This window comes from Dipodomys spectabilis, unplaced genomic scaffold (genome assembly GCF_019054845.1).
Source record: "Dipodomys spectabilis isolate Male_0828 unplaced genomic scaffold, ASM1905484v1 ptg000163l, whole genome shotgun sequence".
Lineage (NCBI taxonomy): Eukaryota > Metazoa > Chordata > Mammalia > Rodentia > Heteromyidae > Dipodomys > Dipodomys spectabilis.
Genome location: NW_024870840.1, coordinates 6,343,467 through 6,360,374, shown reverse-complemented (window position 1 = coordinate 6,360,374; position 16,908 = coordinate 6,343,467). Strand labels below are relative to the sequence as shown.

The 16,908-nt window shown below is 37.4% G+C and overlaps 2 protein-coding genes across 3 annotated transcripts in view; one reads left to right on the top strand and one right to left on the bottom strand.

Moving 5' to 3' along the window:
* The window catches only part of Eea1 (early endosome antigen 1), a 99,205-nt gene that overhangs the window by 18,385 nt on the left and 63,912 nt on the right, over positions 1–16,908 (top strand). For both annotated transcript variants that reach the window (XM_042693057.1, XM_042693056.1), the window contains exon 2: positions 10,633–10,725. In XM_042693057.1, coding sequence (XP_042548991.1) covers positions 10,633–10,725 — 93 coding nt within the window. The remainder of the gene's footprint in view (positions 1–10,632; positions 10,726–16,908) is intronic.
* Positions 2,141–2,884, bottom strand: LOC122119115 (cell division control protein 42 homolog). Its single transcript, XM_042693058.1, has one exon. The coding sequence runs from the start codon at positions 2,812–2,814 to the stop codon at positions 2,179–2,181; it is 636 nt and encodes a 211-aa protein (XP_042548992.1). The 5' UTR covers positions 2,815–2,884; the 3' UTR covers positions 2,141–2,178.

Sequence of the window (16,908 nt, the reverse complement as noted above, 5' to 3'; positions counted from 1 at the left end):
TTTCTCAAGGGTGAAAATTTAAAGCAAAAGAAAAAGGACTTAAAAGAAATTTTGTATGAAGTTTTGTGCTAAGAGTTTGGAATTAGGTTTAGGAGTACAAGAGGTACGAAATGAAAAGAAAATCTTTTCCCCAGTAATCATTGTTAATGTTTTTCTAGGTATTCTTTCATAAATTTGTTGCTGTCCATTAAGATGATCATGCTCTTTATATGAGTTTCTTTTTTTCCCTTGTAATAGTTTTCAAATCTTTCAGCATCAGCATGGTCAGAACTAGTTTTACTTTTAATAACTATTATATTCATATGTAAATTATTGAAATTTATTTAACTAATCCCCCATTGAAGATCATGCTGTAAATGACATGCTTGCAACAATTTGGGGTATGTAAGTTTTTTATACTCCCATTAATATTTGGGAGTCCTATATTCTAACACTTTTTGACTATAAATATTATCAAAGAATAAAAACATTTTGATTTTAATTTAATGCCTTCTAACCAGGTTGGTACTTTTTTTTTAGACTTCTAGTTTTTTTCTCATTAATAGGAGGGAGAATTTTTATTGAAAGCCTTTTCCTGCTGTGAAACAGGTGTCTTCTGGGACTAGAATCAGAATGTTTGATGGACAGTGAAGGTTCAGAAAGGCCTAGCTCAATGGTGCCATTACCCTCTGTCAGGCTTTCTAACTTCTCTTTAGGAGAGGATGCTACAGGTGTGATTGAATTCCCTTGAAGCCGATTAGTTATTTTGCTTGAACACTGTAGCCATTTCTGCCTTTCTTCAATAGCTCTATCACAGTTAGTGTAGCCTCAGAGCCCCTTTTCAAATCCAATCTGGTTCTTTCTCCTTTTTCACAGAAGGCCTTAAGAATCGTACCTTTCTTTCTTCTCTGTATTGCCATCAACTATGCCATCATTTAGGTGATTTTCTCTTCTTAAAATGACCTGTGGAGTAGAAAGGGATCAGAGAGAGGAAAAGAAAATTTGTGTTACATGCCAACTAAGACCATTAAATAATAATGGCAATAGGATATGATGACAAAGCTTTTGGTCCTTGCCAAATATCAAAAGAGCAATAATCTTTGGTTACAATGATTAAAAATAAATGCAACCCCAGTCTGAGGTTGAATAGACAGTGAGCAAGCATATTTCCTTATAAAAGTACTTTGTATATAAGGTTGTAGTGGCTTCTGATAGTTACTATCTGGTAACCACGTATAATGACCTTTTTTGTTATCAGTCTCTGGTTCTAATTTCTTTCCTTCCTTCCTTCCTTCCTTCCTTCCTTCCTTCCTTCCTTCCTTCCTTCCTTCCTTCCTTCCTTCCTTCCTTCCTTCCTTCCTTCCTTCCTCTCCCCCTCCCTCCTCTCTCTCTCTCTCTCTCTCTCTCTCTCTCTAGAGCGCTAGCCTTAAGCTGAAGAGCTGAGGGACAGCACTCAGGCCCAGAGTTCAGGCCCCATGATCAGACTCCCCCCACCCCCCCCCCAAAAAAAGGAGTATGTTACTAAATGAGGCATTTACTATACTCCTTCCTAAGCACCAGATGGGGAACACATTTTCTATGCTAGTTCTAGGAAGTAGAATGTGGAATTAATCTGTCTTCCTCCCCGAAGAGCTCTCCACTGGTTAATTTCTTTTTTATTTTTTTATTTTATTTTATTTATTTTTATTTTTTGTGAACATACTGTATAGAAGGGTTACAATTACATGGGCAAGATAATGAGTACATTTCTTATCAAGCATTGCAGCCTCCTCCTTTGTTTACCCTTCACATCCCTTCCCAGCCTCCCCCTGCCCCCCCACCCAGTTAATTTCTTTTTTAAAAAAATACTAAAAAATGGATCCCCCACACATGACCCCCACCCCACCCCCCGAAAAAGTCTCTAAAATGTTCCAGATTACTGTCTAAAATGGAACCAGGGAGCAGCTTCAACAATTCAAAATTAGTCTGTTACAGTCATCACAAGCATGCCTTACTTTTAAACAAACAAAAAAGCTTTTTTTTAAACAACAAATAGTACTGATCACTTTCTGACAATACACAATTATCAAAATTAACTAGTACTTGGAAGGCGAAGTGGGGCATACCTACGGGCCTTGTCTCACATGAGTGCATGTGGGTAGGTGCAGGACATTTGTCATTATTGCAGAAACAAATTTTAATTTTTAATTTTAGTTTGATTTAAACATTGCTTTTAGTATGATGCCGACACCAGCTGTGCAGAAAGGGCTCTGAAGAGATGTTCAGCAGTACACACCTGCGGCTCTTCTTCGGTTCTGGAGGCTCCAAGGCAGCCAATATTGCTTCGTCAAACACATTCTTTAGGCCTTTCTGTATAAGTGCAGAACACTCCACATACTTGACAGCCTTCAGATCATGTGCCAACTTTTCAGCAGTCTCTGAAGTAATAGGCTTCTGTTTGTTCTTGGCAAGTTTCTCAGTAGTGGAAGGGTCATCTCTAAGATCAATTTGGGGCCCAACAAGCAGGAAAGGAGTCTTTGGACTGTGGTGAGTAATCTCAGGCACCCACTTTTCTTTCACATTTTCAAATGAAGACGTAGAAACCACTGAAAAACAAAATAGAAATATATCTGTTTGTGGATAACTCAGTGGTCGTAATCTGTCATAATCTTCTTGCCCTGCAATATCAAAAAGTCCAAGAGTATATGGCTCTCCACCAATCATAACTGTGACTGCATAGTTGTCAAAAACAGTTGGTACATATTCTGATGGAAACTTATTTGTTGTATTAGATATCAGGAGAAATGTTTTACCAACAGCACCATCGCCCACAACAACACATTTAATTGTCTGCATGGCAGAGATAGTTTTGTATTCACTTTAAATAATTCAAAGTTGATGATGACCTCAGCTTCTCTGCTGGGGCATTGGCAGCACTATGCAGGGTCTCCTAGCTTGCTGGACAGGGGCATGCACCTGACCTCAAAATAGTTATACTATTAATACCAAATTGAGTTTCTTTAAAAAATAGGGCTGGTGTATTATTACCTTAATAGTAAAGTGCTTGCTTGGCATGTCAAACTTTCCCCCAGCCTAAGAACAAAACAAAACCTCTAAACTTATTTCTGTGGGTGTACCTATCTATGGTGGTGTCCATCTGTAGTCTCAGAGACTTGGAATGCTGAGTTGGCAAAATCAGTTCATCCCATGAATTGGAGACCAGCCTGGGGAATATAATGAAATACTCTTCCTAGTAAATGCATAACATAAGATGTACAAAACTAAGTGATATTCATTGTATTCCATTATTATATAATCATCACATCCATTAATTCCTGTAACTTTTCCACCATCTCAAAGGGAAACTCTATGTCCTATAAATAATAACACTGTATTCTTCTCCTGCTCCTCAGATCTTGGTAACCACTATTCTACTTTATGCCTCTATGAATTTGATTATTCTTAGGTGTTAAAAGTGTAGTCAAGCAATAGTAATACTTTGTGTCTAGATCATTTCACTGAGCTTATGCTTTTAATTTTCATCTTTTTCACTTAATATTCTCTTGTGATTATATGCTATGTGTTTCTGTTCACCCATCTGTTGATGGACACTGGTTGTTTCTACTGTTTAGCTGTTGCAAATTGTGCTGCATTGAATTTTGGTGTGCAAATACCTGCTTGGTTTAGATTTTAATTGAGGTTTTTAAGAAGTAAGGATGTTATTAACTAAGCTAGAGAATATAATTTCCCCTCCCTGAGATGTATGGTAAAGAAGTGAGATATGAAAGAAGGGGTATTGGCTGTGATACATTTGATACCTTCTAGAAAATCCATTACTTGTTGTCTTAGGAAACAGTTCTGTTTTAGTTACTTTATGTTGTTGTGACAAAATAACTGGCATAAACAGCTTAAAAGAATCGAAGGTTTATTTTGGCTCAGGATTTAATAAATTCTAGCTTATACTTTTTGGATGCTTTGATTCTGGACCCATGGTGAAGCTAAACATAATGGTGACTAGAATATGTGGAGAAGGTTGTTCACCTACTAGTAAACAGGAAGTAGGGAAAGAGGGACTAGAGACAAGATATAACCTTCAAATGCACACCCTCAATGATCTGTATTTCAGACAGGCTTTCCACCTGAAGTTTCATGATTTCCAAAATAGTACCATCACCAAGCATTCAACACATGAGCCTGTGGAAGACATTCCATATTTAAAACATAACATTCTGTGCCTGTCCTCCAAAGTCTTATGGTTATCTCATAATGTAAAATTCATTTAGCCCATATATTAGGCCAAATGAAGACTGAAATCACAAGGCAAGCATTAAATAACATAGCTCCATGTCTGGAATTTGGGGGGAGGGACACACTATAGTGGCATGATATAAGCTCCAGGAGCTTATGCATTTCTGCCCCCACAGCCTGGCATCACTGTGGACTGGCATCACTCATTGCCCACAGTGTTCCTCAATAGACAGTCTGCATTTATTGTAAGGCTTCACCCTCACAGCTTCATCACTCTCTGTGGTATCCTACAGGGGATCTGACCCCCGTACACATAGCCTGGCCTCTCATGATTTCCTCTGGAATCTGAGTGGAAGCCTCCATGACCACACAACACCATATGCCTACAAGACCCACGTCAATCTGTTGCCAGTTTGAACAGTAACTGGCCCCCCTTGGACCATGGCTGCAGTGGCCTCTATGCTGTTAAGTGACTGAGCATGGTGAAGTGAATCCTTGAGAACCCATTTCTTACATTGCTCTGTTTGAGTATGTGCCATGGAGCTCTTTTCTCAAGGTAAAGTTTTTTTTCTTGTTTTATAAGTCAGGTTATGAGTAGAATGCTTCTTGGGCATTTTCACCTTCTTTCACTTTCCCCCTTATTCTCCTTCCATCCTTACCAAGTTCATTTTTTTTATCATAATTTATATTGAATACAATTACTGCATTTGCTTTTCCTTCTTCTGTCCATTCCTGTGCCCCTCCTTTGTCTACCATCCCCCCACCAAGGAAAACAAAACCAAACAAATTAAAACAACATAAAAACAAAAGCAACAACATAAAAATGTTGCCATTTTTGGGAGTTTGTTTGATAAATAGTGCTTTAGATGTTCAGAACTATTATGCATTTGGCTTTTCACCCTTCATATACCTTCCTTCAGTCAGCCCATTCATGTGTAAATACATAAAGCCCTGTATAAATTATCATGTTTAGTTTTATATTAGATCTAGCTTCCACATATGAGTTTGGCTTATATCACTTGACATGATTTATTCTATTTAGATCTGTCCATTCCCTGTAAATCATGTAATATTGTTCTTTCTGATGGATGAGTAAAATTCTATTATGTATATGTACCACAGTTTTTTGATCCACTCATCTATTGTAGGGCATCTTGGCAGTTTCTGTAACTTGGCTAATGTGAATAGCACAGCAATGAACATATCCTAACTTGTAATGTTCTAAGTAGATGTCTAAGAGTAGTATGGCTTGATTATAGGGCTATGTTTAACTTTTTTGAGGAATTTCCAAACTACCCTCCAGAATGGTTGTATTGGTTTATACTCCCACAAACGGAACAATAGGGTTCCTTTCCCCGCCATATTCCTGTCAACATTTGCTATTGGTTGAAATCTTATGTGGGCCAGTCTCACTAGGGTGAGATGGAATCTCAGTGTTTTGATTTGTATTTCTTTTAAAGCCAGGGATGTTCAGCATTTCTTCAAAGTTTTATTGGCCATTCCATTTTTACTTCTGAGAAGTCTCTAGTTCCTTTGTTCTTTTATTGATTCATTTATTCTTTTTTTGTGTGTGTGTTGTTGGTCTTGGGGCTTGAACTCTGGATCTGGGCGCTGTCCTTGAGCTCTTCAGCTCAAGGCAAGCACTCTACCACTTGAGCCACAGAGCCACTTCTGGTTTTCTGCTAGCTAATTGGAGTTAAGAGTCTCATGGACTTTCCTGCCTGGGCAGGCTTTGAGCCATGATACTCAGATCTCAGCCTCCTGAGTAGCTAGGATTACAGGCATGAGCCACCAGTGCCTAGAAAATTTATTCACTTTTTATGTGGGGGTTTCTTGAGCTCCTTGTATATTTTGGATATTTTGTTGATGTAATAACTGGTAAAAATTGTCTCCCAGTCTGTTGGCTGTCTTTCTAGTTGTGCAATTTGTCCTTTGCTGTGTGTTAATTTGATATAATTCCATCTGTCAAGTCTTTCTTCTATTTGCAGTGTCCCAGGGACTCTCTTTCAAAAAGTTCCTGCCTATTCCTATAAGTTGTAATGTTTCTCCCACTCTATCTTGTAGTTTCAGAATATTGAGGTCTTAATCTACTTTGAGTTGATACTTGTGCATAGTGACCAACAGATTTAATATCCAGTTTTTTCCATATGGACATCCAGTTTTCCCAACACTAATTATTGTTTATTTTTAATGTTTTTATAAAGGTGATATACAGAGGGGTTACAGTTACAAAGGTCAGGTGAAGAGTACATTTCTTTTTGGACAATGTCACCTCTACCCTCACTGCTAGCTTTTCCCTCCCATCCTTACCCATTTCAACACTAATTATTGAAGAGACGTTTTACCAACTTATAGTTTGGCTTCCATGTCTAATGTCAGATAACCGTAAATATATAGTTTTATCTCTGGGTTTTCTATTCTGTTCCATGGATCTTTAGGCCTGTTTTTGTGCCAGTAGTAAAGTAGTTCTGTAGTAAAGTTTGAGGTTTGGAATTGTGATACCTCTAGTATTGCTTTTTTGCCTAAAATTGCTTTGGCTTGTGGTCTTTTGTTGTTCATGTGAATTTTTGGATTGTTTTCTCTATCTCAGTGAAAAATGTCTTTGTGATTGTAAGGGGGATAGCACTGAATTTATAGATCACTTTTGGCAGTATGGCTATTTTCATGATATTACTTCTACCTATCCATGAACATGGGAGGTCTTTCCATTTCTGATGTCTTCTTTCAGATCATTATAGTTTCCACTGGAGATCTTTGGCTTCCTTGGTTAGACTTATTCCTAAGGGTTTTTATTTTGTTGTTATTTGTTTGTTTTGAAACTATTGCAAATGGGATTGTTTTTCAAGGTAAAGTTTTTTTTCTTTTTAATGAGTTAAACCTTTACAATTATTTGAGTGTCGCTAATTCCAACATCTAAGAAACTAAGGCATGAGTATTGCAAGTTTGAGACTAGCCTGGACTGCATAGTGATACCCTTTTTTAAAGAACTTGGTTATTTAATCCATTACTTTTAGATTCATCCTCAGAGTCATGGACAAAACGTAGACAAATGTTTTATTAGAACATAAAAATGGTCTCAAGTCTAGTTCCCAAGAGTCCTAATTTCTACCTGAAAGCTTATGAGCACAGTCTTTATTGTCTGTATTTCTGTCAGCATTTTAATCTTCTGAGCTCCAATCAGAATTGTCTGTTAAGCTGAGTTTACAGAGGTTAATATTGTTTTATATTGATTTTGTAGGTTTTTCTTTGTGGGTTGAATTGAACTCAAGGCTTTCTTTTTACTAGGCTGATGATGTAATGCTTGAATTACGCATCCAGCCTCTTTAATTATTTTTTGAATAGAGTTTTACATTTCTTTCTGAGCAGGTCTGGAATGTGACCCATCTCTATATTCTATGGTTGGGATGTCAACTCATGCCACTATGCCTTGCTTTTTATTGGTTGAGATGAAGTCTTGTTAATTTTTGTTCAGGTTGGCCTTGCACTGCAATCCCCTGATCTCTGTTTCCCAGCCAAGTAGCTAGAGTTACATGCCACACTGATTTTGTAGTTTTTCCTAACGTGATTCTATTTATATATTACCAACGATCTAGTGTATTTTGTATGTTGTGGGCATCTGTTACTTGCTTGAAAAAGTTTGTTTCCTAATTTCTACTATTGATGTGACATTGTGTTATAATAAGAAATAGATGTTTGAATTTCTTCTCACTTTATGGCAGAAAGCTCCTAAAACTGGAATTTTCTGATAGGAAGAGTGAAAGAGAGCTTGCTTCTTTTATTACTTATAAAAAGCCCTCTACTGCTGTACCTTAGTTTATGCTAATGAAGTAGCTTAATGATTCTTTAGTTAGGTAGCTTTAGGTTGGGGATTGTTGTGTTACTTGACTCAAAGTCCAGCTGCTTACTGTACAATAGGATAATGGAGACAAGGTATCAGGATAAGGAAGATGGCTTTTTCAAAAAGCTGACTAGACAGAAAATAGGGGACTCTAGGTACTCAGTTCATCTTGCTAAGAAGCTGGTCTCATTAATATGGAGATGGTTTACAAGTGTTGGTAGAGTAGTGGGCACTTTTCACAATGGGTAAGTATAGATTGGGGTGGTACCATCTCATACTGGGTGGGACAGATGATACACATGACTTGTGTAAATATCAAAAACAAAGATCGTAGCTGGGTGGTGGTGGCTCAAGTCTATAATCCTACCTACTCAGGAAGCTGAGACCTGAGGATTTCAGTTCAAAGCCAGCCTGGGCAGGAAAATCTTGTGAGACTCTTATCTCCAGTTAACTACCAGAAGATTAGAGGCTTGGAACTTTCAGCTAACTATACCTCTTACCCCCAGGAATAAAGAGAGGCTAGGAATTTAGTTAATCACCAAGAGCGAATGATTGAAGTAATCATTTCTACTTAATAGAACCTCCATAAAAACCTTACATTTTAGGATCTGGAGACTATACAGGTTATGGAACAAATCACTATTCTACCAGGATACTGCTTACGCTTAAGATTTTTCTAAATTTTGTTCTTTATACTCCTTCATCTGGTAGTTCATTTTTACCGTTTAAATATCCTTCATAGCAAGTCTAAGTAAAATGTTTCTCTGCGTTATTTGAGGTGTTAGAGAAAATTATTGAACCAGAGAAGGAGATTGTGGGAAACACTGATCTGTTGCCACATTTGACAGAACTGTGGATAATCCGGCAAATCTATTATATTGTTTGGTATGGAAAACCACACATTTAGTTCAGACCAGTAAACACAGTACGTGGTTGGATTTTTTTTTTTTTTCTCATGTCAAAGGACAATAGCCTTGGCCGACTTTCTACATTCTCATAGTAGGCCTGGATTCTTGCTTCCTTCCTTCCTTCCTTCCTTCCTTCCTTCCTTCCTTCCTTCCTTCCTTCCTTCCTTCCTTCCTTCCTTCCTTCCTTCCTTGCCTCTCTCTCTCCCTGTCTCCCTTCCATCTTCCTTCCTTTCTTCTCCTTGTGTCCTCTATCTCTCCTCTTTCTCCTCTCTTTCCCCTCTCTCCTCTCTCCTTTCTCTCCTCTAGGTCCTTGTACTCTCCATGATTTTTTTCACTCACAACTGGTGCTCTGCCCCTTGAGCCATATCTCCAGTTCCAGCATTTCACTGATTAAGTGGAGAGAAGAGTCTCTTGAATTTGTCTGCTATGCCTAGCTCTGACCTGCAATCATAGCTTTCAATTTCCTGAGTAGCTAGTATTACAGGCATGAGCCACTGATGCCCAGCTTAATTAAGGAGTTTAGTTAAAATAGTTGTAGCAAACAATGATATGTAAGCCCAAAAGACATGGAAAGTAGAAGAAAAACAAAACAAAACCATTATAAGATAGGAGATTTAATTTTATATTTTTTGAAATCTCTAAAGGCTGTTCAAGAGGCTACAATTTAAATGTCTGTCTAAGTACTTGTCCAGTGCTTCTTAATCAGATTCACCCCTTCCTGACTGTTCCTTGCCCTCAAACTCTTTTTGCTTTTTCCATTTTCTTTATCATATATGTACATTGAGTATTCTTCCTATATTTGTTCTCTGTTTTCATCCATCCATTCCTCTTTTACAACTAGATGGAGACTTCTCATGTGTAGTTCCTTTCATTTTCTTTTAGTTTTGGCCAGAGATTTGTTTTTGTATTTTTCATCTTCAGTACTTACCAAAATCCTATGGATAACAAAATACTTTGGATAACAAAATACTTTGGACAACAAAGTACAGCCTCACTAACACTTTTGGGTTATGGTAGTTGCTGTTCTTAGGTGGGATACAGCTATGACCTCTTTCTCTCTGTAATTGTTCCTTTTCAATTGTACCTTTAGTGTTTTCTAGCCATATGTGTTGAAAGCATAGTTTTACAACTAATATTCTTCCCTTGTTTGTCTTATTAGACTTTCATAGACCACCGAGTCTCAGAATTCTGAAGAGCATAAGAACAGATTTAATATCCCTTATTGGAAATTTTTGGAACCAAAAGTGTTTGTTGGATTTCCAATATTTTTCATACTTGTATGTATGTAATATCTTGGGAAAGACAACCCAGTCTTAACACCAGTGGTTAGGTTCTTACATGAAATTTATGTTTTTATATATATATATATATATATATATATATATATATATATATATATATAAATAAAATACATATAACCTGGAGGTAATTTTATACAATAGTAAGATAATTTTATGCATGAAATAGTTTAATATGGCATTTCTTCTTATATGTATGATAATACATATCGATGTCTTGATTTACACAAGAAGTCTTCCATCAAGGATACTCTTAGTATTATTGTTTATTATTATTATGAAGACATTTATTCTCCTTATGAGAAAAGATTTATATCGATACATGGTTTATGAATGTATTATAAATATCTGATTTGATTTTTCTCCTGTGTTTATATTTCAGACTCCTGGGAGAGTTGGCTCTCAAGGTTCTGATTTAGATTCTTCAGCAACTCCCATAAATGCAGTGGATGTGAATAATGAAAGCTCTTCAGAGGTATAAAATTATACTTTGGTGGCAAAATTCATTATCATTTAAAGGAAAATTAGCAACTATTTTTAGCAATAATTGATGACTTATTTTTGTAGGAAAAGTTCTCAATGTTGTGTCTGTTGCAAATGAGAACATGACTTTTGAAGCGTATACCTGTCAGTTGTGAGACTGAGAAAGTGCACATTACTGCCAATTTGTCTCCCATGCTTCGGTCATCTTGATTTAATGAAGCTTTTTTCAGTCTTCTAATAAAGAATTAGTGGTCAATTCATATCTCCTTGTTTTATGTGTGTGTACTATCATGAACCATTCAGGGTAATGAAACTTAGGTTGTCTTTAAAATGTATTTAAGACCAATTTTATATCAGAAAGTTGCATTAGTATTCTTATTTTTAACAAGTAGTATTTGCTCATGGAGATAAGGAAGAGAAGAACAAAAAACTCATCCACACTGCTGCCAAGAGAACTAGGACAAGACTGAAGTGGTAGAATACCTGCAAGCCCAATATCCTGAGTTCAACCCCCAGTATTGCCACCAAAAGTAGTTATTTTCTTTAGTGGTACAGTACCAAGGATTGAAAACTGGACCCCACTCATGTTAGGCAAGTGTTCTAATACTCAGTTATCCACATAGCCCCAGTATTTTATATTTATTGTCTTTTGTGTTCATAAGTTACATAAATTGTTTTGTATTGTTGCTACTTAGATTTTTTTATATTATTCACTCTTGTATCTTTTTTTCTTTTTTTTTGGGTCAGGTCATAGGGCCTGAACTCTGGGCCTGGGCACTATCCCTCAGCTCTCAGCTCAAGGCTAGCGCTCTACCACTTGAGCCACAGCGCCACTTCCGGCTTTTTTCTTTTTGCTTATGTGGTGCTGAGAAATCGAACCCAGGGCCTCAGGCATGCAAGGCAAGCGCTTTACCACTGAGCACCTTCCCAGCCCCTCATTCTTGTATCTTTAACCTTCCAGTTGCACTCACTATCTTCTTCATAATATGTCCTTTCGATTGTCATTTATGAAGGTTGACTTTCTAGATTCTAGGTTTTATTATAAATTTTGTTTATTTATTTGTTTGTTTGTTTGTCGGTTGTGGGGCTTGAGCTCTGGGCCTGGGCATTGTCCCTCAGCTCTTCAGCTCAAGGCTAGTGCTCTACCACTTGAACTACAGTGCCATTTCCAGTTTTCTGAGTGGTTTATTGGAAATAAGAGTCTCATGGACTTTCCTACCAGGCTGGCTTTGAACCTTGATCCTCAGATTTCAGCCTCCTAAGTAGCTAGGATTACAGGCATGAGCCATTGGTGCCCGGCTAAAATTTTATTTATTTCATACTCGTTCTTGAAATAAGATTTTGCCAAGTGTAAAATTGTACTTATTTTTTCCATATATTGAGCACATCCATCTCTTTTCTTTCTGGATAACACTGTTACTGTTGAGAAGACTGCTTTCAATCTATTGTATGTTCTTTTTAGATAGTCTTTTCTTCTACTCCTCCAGTTGTTTTTATAATCAAGCAACCAACCCTCTCTGTATCTCTTTCTCTCATATTTCTGATTGTTATTTTATCCAGCTTGGGATTCACTGGGCTTCCTGCACCTATAAGTGTGTTTTTGAAGTGTCGATGATTATCTTTGAATATTGCTTCTTTTTTTGTTATTGTTACTTGAAATACAGATTAAGTTTTTTGCTAAAATTTCTTATTCTATTCTTCATTCTATTTTTTTAAAATATATTTTTTGTCTTTTAAATTCCAGATTAAAAGATATATGTTATCCAACTTACTATTGTTTTCTGGAATGAAGCCACTACTTAATTATCCTACTTGTTTTTAATGTATTCCTTTTTGGTCCTAAAAGTTGTTTTCATGTCTGATCTTTTTAGTATTTAAAAAATTTTTCTTTTATTTAAGTATACTAAATATGATTATGTTTTCACCTGTTAATTTGATGAAGCTATTAAGCTATTTGAATCTTTGCAGGTTTGACTTTATTGCTGGTTCTTTCTTCTCGTTATTGTCCCTAACTCCTTATTTTCTTACATATTCTATGATTTATTTTTCTTAAATCTTAATGTCAAAATAAGTGTAGTAAGCATTTGCACAGTTAGTACAATGATCCCATGATCCCTTCACCTAGTTTTCCTGGTGGTTACATGCTACATGATGTTAGAGCACCATAAAAGCAGTTGACATTTATGCAATGTATATGAATGGTTTTTATGCCATTATAATATACACCATAGACTTGTGTAACTACTACTACACACAAGAGGTGGAACTCTCCATTACTACAGATATCTCCCTGTGCTATCCAAGAGTGAGTTGTCACCATGCTTATAATTTATTTTTGAAATAGGTTCTTCCTGTATAGCTCCTGCTGGCCCCAAACTTGATCTCTGACTGTGTCTCTAGTAGCTGGGATTATATTATAGGTATGAACCACCAAACCTGAATAAAAAAATGAATTTATGTCCTTGGAACCCTCCTCCCCTCCTATTGGTGGTGCTATAATATTCATGCTTGCTAAGCAAGTGCTCTACCTCTTTAGCTATTCTCTGAGCCTGAATCTTTTTTTTTTTTTTCTTTTGGTTATTTTTTAGCTTGGGTTAACCTGAGACTGTGATTCTCCTTCTTATCCCTCCCAGTTGCTGAGATTACAGGTACATGCCACCATGCCTGGTGCCATAATTGAGTGGAACTCATGCTTATCAGCACCCATTCTCGAATATATGAGGCAAAAAGAAAAGAAAAGAATAAAACAAGACAGAGAACTTCATCACTGTTTTTTCTTTGGTCTTGAGATCCCTAACTGGTCTGGTTTTTTTTTCACCTTTCATAGTCTTTTTATGTTTGTTTTATTTATAATATCTAGGGATTTTTATCTGTACTTAACAGAAAAAGTATGGAACAGTACATAAATTTCATTTTGTCAAGAACTAGAAATCTCTTTAAACAATTGTGTTAATTAGTTGGGTGCTGGTAGGTCATGCTTGTAAATCCTAGCTAGCTGCTCAGGAGGCTGAGATGTGACATGGTTACAAACCAGCTGGGGCAGAGAGTCTGCAAGACTTATCTCCAGTTAACCAGCAAAATTCTAGCCTAGAGGTATGCCTTAAGTGGTAGAGGGCCAGAGGTGAGCAAGAAACCAAACACAAAGACCTTATATCAAGCCCTGCTACCAACACTAAACAACAACAAATGGTTAATTAGCTCTTTATAATTGAATTGTAAGAATTCCTTATTCTTTATCAAATTTAAATTTTTGAGCGCTCTACCACTTTAGCTACAGCACCACTTCTGGTTTTACTAGTGGTCTATTGGAGAGAAGAGTCTCACGGACTTTCCTGCCTGGGCTGGCTTTGAACCACGATCCTCAGATCTCAGCCTCCTGAGTAGCTAGGATTATAGGCGTGAGCCACTAGTGCCCGGCTTAAAATAAATCTTGATCCAGGCCAATTCCTGTAATCCTAGCTACTCAGGAGGATGAGATTTGACGATTTGGTTAAGCCAGCCCAGGCAGGAAATTCTGTGAGGCTCTTGTCTCTAATTAACCTGGAAGTCAGTTGTGGCTCAAGTGGTAGAGTTCTAGCCTTCAGCAAGAAAGCTCAGGGACAGTGCCTAGGCCCCCAGTTCAAGCCTCAGGACCAGCACACAGACACACAGACACACAGACACACACAGACACAGACAGACAGACAGACAGACAGACAGACACACACACACACACACACACACACACACACACACACACACACATCTTTTGTTGGTGTTTTCCTCCTATAAATGGGAGGGATTCTCATCTTTTGTGTTATGGAATGTCTGAACATTGGATGGATGTGATACATAGCAACTTATTTGGCAATATATTCACAGCCTTGAGGTGGATATCAAATGACAGGGAGTGCTACTTGAAGATTGTACTTGGGAACAAAATGAGCAGTCAATGGCTGTGGGAGGCAGGCTTTACAGTATCAAGAGGATGAAATACCTCCTTGTTTCTAGAGGAGGTATGATTCACTCGTTTGAATAATTCTAGGGGCTGGCAGAGAATTAAAACCCTCTAATCAAGGATAAGCAGGCACTGTGCCTGGTCCCTATGATAACAAGCATTTGACTAGGGGGACTTATCTGCTAGAGCAGAGTGGGGAGAGGAAATTGTGGATAGGACATTTGAAGCCCTCCCCATCATATGTCAAGGAAGCACTCAAAATTTGGACTTAATTTTAGGTAGCATATAAAATACAATTGTGGAGAGCAGTTATCTTGTTTTGTTTCTGAACCTAGAAGACTAGTATTTAAGGCTTTTTTTTTTTTTTTTATTGAGAATGATGGTAGACATAGATTTTTTTTCTCTATTAATGAGGGTTTCTATTCTTTTTTTTTTTTTTTTTTTTTTTTGGGTCCGGTCATGGGGGCCTGAACTCTGGGCTTGGGCCCTGTCCCTCAGCTCTAGGTTAGAGCTCTACCACTTGAGCCACAGCACCACTTCCTGCTTTTTTCTTTTTGCTTATGTGGTGCTGAGGAATCAAAACCCAGGGCCTCAGGCATGCAAGGCAAGCGCTCTACCACTGAGCCACCTTTCCAGCCCCTGAGGGTTTCTATTCTAATGATGTTTTCTATTCAGTTTCCTTGAACACATGAGCCTTTTGGGGGAAAGACGTCATTTCCAAGCCATAACACATTTATTCTAATTTAATTGTCATGAGACCTATATATAGTACTTATTACTGTTAAATCACTTAACAGTTGAGGGAATTGAAGGTCACCCAGCTACTCCAAGTGCTATGAATCAGAATTTAAGCCTGCCTTAGGGGCGGCCCCCCACACCTTTTTTGATACTAGGGTTTGATCTCAGGGCTTCATACTTTTTAAGCTTGCTTTACTCAGCAGGTACTTTACCATTTAAGCCATATCTACAGCCCTACTATTTTCTGGTTATCTCAGAGATGGAGTCTCACAGACCTTGCTGTGTGGAGTAGCCTCAAATTGTGATTCTCTGAATCTCAGCCTCCTGAATAGCTAGAATTACGGGTATGACCTAGTCAGGTCTGATTTGTATTTATTTTTATTATCATAAGTAGCTAAATAAAGGGGTTTCAATCAACATATCCATTTATTTGTGCATCTTCATCAATATCTTCCCTTCCATTGTTCTTTTTCATTTCTCTGAACCTCGTCTATCCCCTCAAGTTACCTGGTCCCATTTTTATATGTGTATAGTGAATATTATGATTGTATCTGCCTACTTTTGTTCTCTCCATTCATTTGCCCTTCTCTTGACCTCCCTCCTTCCCAACATGTTTCAACTTCCTGGTATTCATTTTATTAATTGATGAGTTAGTTGTTTGAAGGAGTTGTGTCATTGCAACTCTCCCTAGCATATACTATCCTTTAGAAGAAAAGTTTGTATATATAAGCATATAACCCTGTATATGTTTTCTCATTTTTTCCTGTATATGTTTTCAAATGTTCATAATTTAAACCTAACTTCCACATATGAGAGAAAACATGCTCCCTTTGTCTCTAAGTCAGGCCTATCTCTTATTTGCTATCTTGACATACCTCTTACTTTTGAAACTTACCTTTTGTCTTTCTATACTTTCCTGCTGTTATCCTAAGTGAAATCTAGTGACTCAAGGAGCAGTGTACCTCTCCAGTTCTTGATGTTGCCAGTTCCAATAATCTTCATTACTTCTTTCCTAGCTACTTAGTTCTGTTAGTACCTGTTTGTTTCTCATCAGCTTAACCTAAAATATTAAAATCATTATCTCTTCATTTTCTCTGTGTGTATGTGTGTCTGTTTCTGTGTGTGTGTGTGTGTGTGTGTGTGTTTTACCAAGGGTTGAAATTGATCTTTGCATTTGCCACCAAGTACTCTATATGAGCCACACTCAAGCCCCCCCCCCCCTTTTTTTTTTCAAACAGAGTCACCCTTTCTATTTGGGCCATCCTGAATTATGGTCTTCCAATTAATGCTTCCTCCTACTTAGCTAGGATGACAAGCCAATCTGGCTTTTTGTTGGTTTGTATGGCATCTTGCATGCTTTTTGCCTGGGTTATCCTTGAACCAGCATTTTCCAGTCTAAACTTGGGAGACTATCTCAGGCTGAGATAAACAATATCTCCTTATTCTTTCCCTTGTAAGTCCTTTCAGAAATTTTCTTTCTCATATTCTCACTACTTAATT